Source organism: Giraffa tippelskirchi, chromosome 6, assembly GCF_054371585.1.
Source record: "Giraffa tippelskirchi isolate mGirTip1 chromosome 6, T2T-mGirTip1v1.2.pri, whole genome shotgun sequence".
NCBI classification, from domain to species: domain Eukaryota; kingdom Metazoa; phylum Chordata; class Mammalia; order Artiodactyla; family Giraffidae; genus Giraffa; species Giraffa tippelskirchi.
In genome coordinates, this window is record NC_137280.1 from 83,022,606 (window position 1) to 83,031,689 (window position 9,084).

At 55.8% G+C, this 9,084-nt stretch overlaps 1 protein-coding gene across 1 annotated transcript; it reads right to left on the minus strand.

Annotated features, from left to right (window-relative positions):
• Positions 1–82: 82 nt before the first annotated feature.
• Positions 83–8,848, minus strand: DDX49 (DEAD-box helicase 49). Its single transcript, XM_081496206.1, has 13 exons — positions 8,695–8,848; positions 6,607–6,730; positions 5,790–5,875; positions 5,579–5,700; positions 4,818–5,005; positions 4,536–4,676; positions 3,499–3,574; positions 3,115–3,191; positions 2,852–2,949; positions 1,616–1,690; positions 894–982; positions 714–785; positions 83–615 (listed from the first exon to the last, which is right to left on the minus strand). The coding sequence occupies exons 1-13, from the start codon at positions 8,807–8,809 to the stop codon at positions 427–429; spliced, it is 1,452 nt and encodes a 483-aa protein (XP_081352332.1). The 5' UTR covers positions 8,810–8,848; the 3' UTR covers positions 83–426.
• Positions 8,849–9,084: the final 236 nt, after the last annotated feature.

A 9,084-nucleotide genomic window follows, 5' to 3' on the forward strand; every position in this document is an offset into this window, starting at 1 on the left:
GCAACATGATGTTCTGGGGGACTTGAGAAATACAGGCAGCCACACCCTCTTCTCGCTGCCCCTGCTCCCCAGTCAGACGGCAGAAGTTAAAAGACATTTATTAAGCACCTCCTGCAAGTGGCACACCTTTGCTCATTGCACATCCAGGGTGACCCTGGGCTGGGCTCACTGTACCCCAGGTGGACTGGGGCCCAACCTCACAGCCAGTGTTCTTCCTTCCTCAGCAGCCCACCTCTTGGCCAAGGCTCTGAAAAGGGGCCGCCGGAGGCTGCAGGGTGGAGGTCTGTGCACTGCACGACGAGTGTGTCAGCGGGCTCTGCTGAGGGGCACTGGGCAGGCCAGGAGAGGGGCCTGACCTCAGGGGAGGGCGCGCTAACCCTCAGCTTGATGGAGTCCCAGGCTGGGCACGTGGGCGCTGTGCAGAACTCAGGCTGGACCCTGAGCAGGTGCAGGGGACGAGGAGGCCTCAGGCCGGGCCCTGGGTGGGCGCCCCCTGCGGTCAGCCCTGCTGGCCTTCTGCCGCTGCAGTGTCTGCTCCACTTTCTCCTTGAAGCGCCGGTTCTTCTGCTTGATCTTGGCCAGCTCGGCCTTGCGCTTCGCCTCCATGTCGGGGTCCTGGCATGGGGAGGACCAGAAGGTGGCTAAGCGGATTGTCCTCCCTGGGGACCCTTGCGCCCTACCCCTATCACACGGATGGCTCAGCCAGCCCTCACCTTCCCCTCCAGAATCATCTGCTTCCGCTTGTTAATCTCCTTCTTTTCATCAAAGTTGGCTGCCTCCAGTTTCTGGGCAGGGGGGGAAGGAGTAGGGGGAGGAAGAGGCCATCACGAGGGTTGCCACCTTAAAGGAAGCACCCTGGGTCCCTGAGGACGGGCCCCTTCTCCGACACTCACAATCTCACACTCCCTCCGCACCACGTTGACCTGTGTGAGGATCTGTAGGACCTGGGCTTCCTCCACTGAGAACTCCTCCAGCTTCTTTTCTGTGGGGACAGCAGGGGCCTGGGGTTGGGAGGGGCAGGGAAGGGCAGGCACCACAGGGAGAAAGATTTCAACCATGTAGTTCTCCATGCAGCAGGGCATGCAAGGCCATACAGAGTCATATCAGATAAAGATTAGGTGGGCAAGAGCTAGGTACAGATTGCTCTCTTTTTCTGGTTGTTAACCACACTATGAATTTGATTAGGAATTTTTTTTTTTCCTCCCTGAAAACAGTGTCCATTATAGTCAAGACGTTTCTGAATCTCAGGACAGTCTGTGCAGTGGTTGGGAGATGCCCCAGAGCTTCTCGGTCTTGGATATACATTAAACTACCCAAGGGGATTTTTAAAAACATGCCTAGGCCACAGCCCTGGGGCTTCTGACTCATCTGCAGGGACCACACACACACTGTGGTCTGAGAAACCAAAGTCCCTTCCCATCAGATGTGGCTTCTGGCTGCTGGAGGCCATGACAGAGTTTCTGTTTCAACAGCTGGGCAAAAGAAACTTCTATGGGGGTTGCGCAGGAAAGAAAGTGAAGTTTAAGCCTCCTCATATGAGCAGGCAGGCAGGTGCTGACAGGGTGAGTGGACCTCTCACCCAGAGGCACCACCCCACCTCCCCACCCGCACTCACCGATCTGCTCCTCGATGGCGTGAACCAGGTGGATGTCATACTGTGTCACCAGTGTGATGGCCTGTCCCTGCCGCCCTGTGGGGACACACCCAGACTGTGTGCTGGAGGCCAGGAGAAGGGGCCGGTACAAGCAGGTCCTGACTGCTCGGCGGCTCAGAGCTCCTCTTGATCAAAGGGAACTCGGTGGGTGGAGGAATGAGTGGAAACGAAGGAAGCTTAGAGCGTCAGGTCTCAGCTCCCTGCTTGACCTCTGTGTGGTAGGCAGGTCTGTCCCAGGGGAGCAGCAGGACTCCAGGGAGAGGTGGCTCTCCTGCCAGCTTGGCCTTAATCAGGGGCCAGTGATGTGGCCAATTTCCCTTTTTAGTGTGGCTGCTAGGAAGCCCAGATAGGCTTCAGCTCCGATCTCTACATGCCACCTTCTCTGTTTCCAATTTCCACGAGACAATGCGCTAGAACAGCCCTGGGAGCTGACCAGGCCTGAGACCCTCAGAGCAGCCCCAAACAGGCATCCCATTCTTGTTACCCATTGTTGGACGAGGCGGTGGGGGCCCAGAGAGCTGATGTGACCCAGAGAGCTGATGTGACCGGCCTGAGGCCACAGGGCAGGAGAGAAGAGCCAGACCCAGTCTGGCCCCAGAAACCATGGCTCTGCCCACTCCAGGTGTGAGCAAATCTCTGGGACTCGGTGCCCCTTCCAGGTGGGGCTGGGGAGGAGACACAGCAAGTGGTTGAACTTGAACGCTGAATCCCTCAGGGCAGCATCTTACCCATCAGGATCTGTACACCTGTTTGCTGCTGGGCTAGGACGGGCAGCCCTGACAGGTGAAGGGGGCTCAGGTGAGGCAAGAGGTAGTGGTGGGGAGGGGGTTGTGTATGCCGTGTCCCCAGGGGACAGCTCAGTGCTGCCTGGATCATGTGGAGAAGACACAGCACCCCCTCCTGTCTTTTTGTTTGTTTTGGGGGGTCTTTTGGGCGTGGCGTGCAGGATTTTCCCCAACAAGGGATCAAACCCATGCCCCCTGCATGGGTAGCACAGAGTCTGAAACACTGGACTGCCAGGAAGTCCCCGCCCGTGGTTCTGAAAGGAGGATTTCCGCAACTTGCAAGCACTACCTCTAGTATCTCTCACCTGCAGCCTGTGGCCCTCCCATGTCCCACCAGCTCGTGACTGGGTCTGCATGCTGTGGGCAGGCAGGAGGGTGGGTGCCCAAAGTCTGCCCCGCCCTGTCTGCTCACCTGCGCGGGCTGTCCGGCCAACTCGGTGGATGTAGATTTTTGGGAGTCCGGGGGTGTTGTGGTTGATGACCACCTGCACAGTGGGAATGTCCAGGCCCCTGGAGGCAGAGGCCAGTCAGCACCTCTGTCCACGTGGGGAAACCGAGGTTGGGACTCACCCAAGGTCACTTGGCGGTGAAGCTGGGGCTGCCTGAAGCCAGCCTCCCTCTCTGGCCCTTTTGTGGGGGCCACTGCGGGGGAGGGAGCACCCTGGAGCTGCTCACCGGGAGGCCACATCTGTCGCGATCAGGATCCGGTAGATGCTGGACTTGAACTTGGCCAGGGCAGCAAAGCGTTCTTTCTGTGCCAAATTGGGAGAGAATTGGGGTGGGGGGTGTCAGGTAGCATCCCAAGAAACGTTTCAGAGTTTATGCTTACTGTGTGAGGCCTGGGGACATGCATGGCAGAGGCCAGGACAGTCTCTGCCCTCAAGGGGCTCACAGTCCAGCGAGGGAGATGACCCCGAGGAGGCCAGAACGGGGCAGATGGGGTGGCAGGAAGAGTGTTCCAGGCAGAGGAGAGGGCCTGGGCAAAAGCCCTGGGGCCGAGAGGAGTCCCCAGGGCGAGGCTGGTTGGGGAGGGCTCTGTGTGGCCACCTGGTGCCTAACCTGTTTCATCATGGAGTGCAGAGCCACGGTGGGGAAGTTGAATTTGCGTAACATCATGCACAGGATCTGGCAGGTCCTGGTGGGAAGGACAGGCTGTCGGTCCATCTAGTGCTGGGGTCCTGGGAGGGTGCTCCGCACCCCCCCCCCCACGCCCTGAGACCCCTAGCAGTGGCCCTGCATGACTTGGAAAGGAGAAGCAGGGCTGCTGCGTCCTGCCTGCTGACACCTCCCCTGGCCTAAGCCAACAAGAGGGTGCTCTACGTCCAGACTTTTCTCTTCTGGTAGCCCAAGAAATTCTTGGGGGGCAGCGGTCAGGAGGTCTCCTCCATGTGCTATGGGCTCCCCTTCTACGCTGGCTCAGGCTAGACCAGCCTACAGCTCCTTGATGCTCTCCCCAAACATGTCAAAGGATTTTGAAATCCCTGGGTCTGTGGAGAGGACAGCCGTGGGGGTGATGTGCTGGGCCTCAGTGACCCCGAGACCACAGCGAACTGGCTCTCCAAGGCCTTCCCAGATGCTGCAGGAGTCTCCTGGGGAGAGCCCAAGGCCCTCAGCTCTTCCAGTTAAGGGCAGATCTGAAGAAGTGAAAGTGTTAGTCCCTCAGTCTTGTCCAACTTTCTGCAACCCCAGGGACTGTAGCCCACTAGGCTCCCCTGTCTATGGAATTCTCCAAGCAAGAATACTGGAGTAGGTTGCCATTCCCTTCTCCAGGGGATCTTCCAAACTCAGAGATTGAACCTGGGTCTCCTGCATTGCAGACATATTCTTTACCATCTGAGCCACCAGGAAAGGGCAGGTCTGAGGACCCCTAAACCCTGGCTCTGTCTTCATGGGGGTGACCTTATTAGCAAACTGCTTGACCTCTCTGAGCCTCCTTGAGTGAATCCTCTGAAACTGCTGGTCAGAGCAGAGGCCCTGGAGTGCCAAGACTGGCCGTGTGCCTGACACCTCCAACCTCAGACCACCTGCTGGACCTCCATGAGGCACAGTGGGAGGGACACCTGGGGGATGGGAGAGGCAGGCCCATCTGTGCTCACTTGCATGTGTTGGTGAAGATGATGACAGACCAGTCCTCATGCTCGTCCTGGAAGTTCTGGACTAGGTGGACCAGGTAGGCATCCTTGACCTTCTCGGGCACTAGCAGGTAGCGCTGGTCCAGCTGTTCCACAGTGCGTACCCTGGGCACGGGCAGATTTGTTTCCCCTTCTGTTGAATGAGGTCAGTGCCTGCCCTGCCCATGGTCAATGACCTCTGTTGGACAGCCCCGCCTCCCACTTGCCCTGCCCCGTCCCACCGCCAGAAAGTAGCTATGGACTCACGGGGCCTGAGCCTCCCAGAAAAAGGGCTGGTTGGTGGCCAGGCCCTGTAGCTCCCTCAGTGTGTCAGTCAGTGTGGCGCTGAAGAGCAGCGTCTGCCTGCGGGCGGGCACGGCTGCCAGGATGACTTCCAGGTCGACGGTGAAGTCAGTGCAGCCCTGTTCCAACAGCCGGTCTGCCTCATCCATCACCTATAGCATCAGCCGCAGCAGGCAAGGGGTGGGGACCTGGGGTGAGGCTGCTGTCCGAGGCCTGACCACCAGCCCAGGGCCCAACCTACCTCCTCCATGTGCCTCCTTCCTGGGCTCAGACATGCACGCTGGAGCGCTCTCCCTCGAGGTCTTGGAGGCCTGCTCTCTTGCCCATCTCAGCTTCAACGTTAACTCCTCAGAGAGGCCCTGCCCTCAACTAACTTTTTTAGTGTGTGCATGCACGCGTGCTCAGTTGTGTCTGACCCTTTGTAACCTCAAGGACTGCAGACCTCCAGGCTCCTCCATCCATGGGATTTTCCAGGCAAGAATACTGGAGTGGGTTGCCATTTCCTCCTCCAGGGAGTTTTCCCCACTCAGGGATCACACCTGCATCTCCTGCATTGGCAGGTGAATTCTTTACAACTGAGCCACCTGGGGAGCCTGTCTTTTCTAGTACAGGCCCCCTTTTGTTGGTCCCTGAGGTGTCATTGTCACCATTCCTAACTTGGTAATGGATGGCCTATGGGACACACAGTTCCCAAATGGATGAATCAGGGCCCTGAGCTGACTCACCAGGAAGTGGATCTTCTTTATGCTGAAGGTGTTGGAGCTGCGGAGGTGGTCAGCCAGGCGCCCCGGTGTGGCAATGACTACGTGTGGTTTCCGGGAGAGCTCCAGGGCCTGGGCCACCATGTCTGTGGGTGGAATGTGAGAGGTGGGGCTAGGTAGATGGTCTGAGGCTGCAGCAGTCACATGCCTAGAGCCTCCTTGGGTCCCCCCATACCCATGCCGCCAACGATGATGCAGTCTTTCAAGCCCAAAGGCTTTCCCAGGACCCGGAACTGCTCTGCGATCTGATAGGCCAGCTCCCTGTGGGGATGAAGGAGCCAGACTGAGTCAGATAGGGGTTTTGTGCCTGGCTCTCATTCCTGTCTCCATCAATAGGGCCTCCTGCTTGCATTTTTCCTGTTCACACACCCTCCATGGCTCCCAGTCCCCTTTGGACAAAGGTTCTAATACTGACTGTTGGAGGCCCATTGTGGCTCCTGCCCTCTCACTAGGCTGGGTGTCTGAACAGAGTATGGCTTGTCCTTGGCCAGTCCCACCCAAACTGCTCTGTGATCTGATAGGCCAGCTCCCTGTGGGCATGAAGGGGCCAGACTGAGTCAGATAGAGGAGCCAGTAAACTACATTTTCTGGAGTGCCCGTGGCCTTTCCTCATCCACGTCCTCAGCAATGGCCTTGACACCACAGTCATCAAAGCCTGAGACCCAAGTGTCAACCACCCCCTGGCTCCAAGGCTGGTCAGTGGGTCAGTGGCCAAGTCCCCTCCTCTCTCCCCCCAGCTCTGTCCAGGCCTTTCCTCTGCCCATGTCCCTACTTCCCAGCCTTCATGCTTGCCCTGAGTCAAGTCCTGTGCTCAGCACTTCTCACACACCACCTTGCTAATTCTTCAGCACCTCTAAGGGTTGGGCTAATTTCTGTTCCCATTTTGCACACATGGCAAGTGTACTCAAAGAGGTAAAGGCATGTGCTCAAGAGCACACAGCTGGTTAATTCACCCAAGAGGCATGCGTCTGTGTGTGGGGGGTGGGACTCACCTGGTGGGTGTCAGGACGAGGCAGAAGATGCCATAGGGATCCTCAGACAGCTTCTGCAAGATGGGCAGGACAAACGCTGCTGTTTTGCCGCTGCCTGTCTTGGCACAGCCCAGGCAGTCCCGACCTGGGCAGAGAGCAGAGCAGTGTCACAGGAGCAGACAGGTATTCCATCAGGCACAGTTTACAGCAGCTAACATTTAATGAGCAATGACTATATGCTCAGGCTTCCCTGGTGACTCAGTGGTAGAGAATCCACCTGCTAATGCAGGAGACGTAGGTTCCATCCCTGGGTTGGGAAGATCCCCTGGAGAAGGAAATGGCAACCCACTCCAGTACTCTTGTCTGGAAATCCCATGGACAGAAGAGCCCGACGGGCTACAGTCCACGTGGTCACAAAAGACTCGGGCACGACTTAGCAACTTAACGATAATGACAAGAACTGTATGCTCAGTACCATCCTGTGCCCTTCCTGTTGAAGACATTATGACAACTTTCCATTTAGAGTACTGACAAATTTAAGGAGGGTGAGGCCATTATCGTCCCCATTTAGCAGAAGGGGAAACAGAGTCAAAGGTTTGCCCAGGACATACAGAAAGTGAGTAACAGCCTGGACTGGAACCCACATCCATTTGACTTGAGATACCTGCTACTACTTATATGCAGAGTACATCATGAGAAACGCTGGGCTGGAAGAAACACAAGCTGAAATCAAGATTGCCGGGAGAAATATCAATAACCTCAGATATGCGGATGACACCACCCTTATGGTAGAAAGTGAAGAAGAACTAAAGAGCCTCTTGATGAAGGTGAAAGAGGAGAGTGAAAAAGTTGGCTTAAAGCTCAACGTTCAGAAAACTAAGATCATGGCATCTGGGCCCATCACTTCATGGGAAATAGATGGGGAAACAGTGTCAGACTTGATTTTTTTGGGCTCCAAAATCACTGCTGATGGTGATTGCAGCCATGAAATTAAAAGACGCTTACTCCTTGGAAGGAAGGTTATGGCCAACCTAGATAGCATATTTAAAAGCAGAGACATTACTTTGCCAACAAAGGTCCATCTAGTCAAGGCTATGGTTTTTCCAGTGGTCATGTATGGATGTGAGAGTTGGACAGTGAAGAAAGCTGAGCGCTGCAGAATTGATGCTTTTGAACTGTGGTGTTGGAGAAGACTCTTGAGAGTCCCTTGGACTGCAAGGAGATCCAGTCAATCCATCCTAAAAGAGATCAATCCTGGGTGTTCATTGGAAGGATTGATGTTGAAGCTGAAACTCCAATACTTTGGCCACCTCATGCGAAGAGTTGACTCGTTGGAAAAGACCCTAATGCTGGGTAGGATTGGGGGCGGGAGGAGAAGGGGACGACAGAGGATGAGATGGTTGGATGGCATCACCGACTCGATGGACATGGGTTTGGGTAGACTCCGGGAGTTGGTGATGGACAGAGAGGCCTGGCGTGCTGCAATTCATGGGGTTGCAAAGAGTAGAACACGACTGAGCGACTGAACTGAACTGAACCTGCTACTAACCACGATCTCATTTTGACTCCTTCCCCAGGATCAGAGCTTAGGAAACTCATAATGTCCTCCTCAGTCCAGAATGCCCTCCCCCAACCTGCATCCTATTCTCCCTACTGACTCTTCATCCCTGTTTAATGCATTAACTTGTCACATCCTAGGCTTCCTGAAGGCTTCTCTTTAATGGCAAAACTGGGTTGTACCAAAGGGGTGGAGAGAAGAGCAGTCTAAGGACCAGAGTCTTGGATTTACCAATAATCTTGACAACCTCAATTGCCATTTGTAAAATGAAGACAGTAAAGCAAGGTCTACCGAATTTTCCCAGTACTATCTATTAGTTATTCATCAAACCCTCCCAGTGATGAGGCTAGAAAGTTTCAGAGATTACATCACTTGTGCAGGCGAGTCAGTCGTACAGCCTACATTACCTAGTCGTCCTCCGGAACCCAGGATCGCCCGTAAGGCCCAAGGCTGCCCCTTGCCTCACGGGACCCGCGTGGGCAAAAGCTGAGAGAAGGCAAGAGAAGCGACAGTAGCGGAGACGCCTCCTGGAGAGGTCAAGCTACACTCACCCTCCAGGATGGCGGGGATGCAGCCTAGCTGCACGGGCGTGGGCTGCTTCAAACCCATCTGCCGACACTGTTCCACGAGCCACGAAGACAGCCCGAGCTCCGCGAAGCCCGCCATCCTCGCAGCCAGGGCAGATTGAGCGCTCGTGTGAACGGCGCTTCCGGCGCGTGTCGATGACGTCACGAAAGCGTTACCGTTTGTTGGATCTGCCTCCTGCTTAGTCCCACCCTCTCCAACTCACAGTTCAAAGCCTCGACCACATTCTTACCAGGTTTTCCCGGAATCCCGTGGTGGTGGTGGGGGGGTCTCAGCCACGAATTAAACTACAGTTCCCAAGATGCCCTGCGAGACGCAGTTGCGTCTCCCTCCCCTCTAGTCCCCTTTAAGAGTCT

Excerpts from the sequence above, each read along its gene's own strand:
- DDX49 (XM_081496206.1), bottom strand. The coding sequence starts at position 8,809 with ATGGCGGGCTTCGCGGAGCTCGGGCTGTCTTCGTGGCTCGTGGAACAG. Across the intron at positions 6,731-8,694 it reads CATCCCCGCCATCCTGGAGG|GTCGGGACTGCCTGGGCTGT; the intron begins GTGAGTGTAGCT and ends CTCTCTGCCCAG. Across the intron at positions 3,575-4,535 it reads ATCTTCACCAACACATGCAA|GACCTGCCAGATCCTGTGCA; the intron begins GTGAGCACAGAT and ends CCTTCCCACCAG.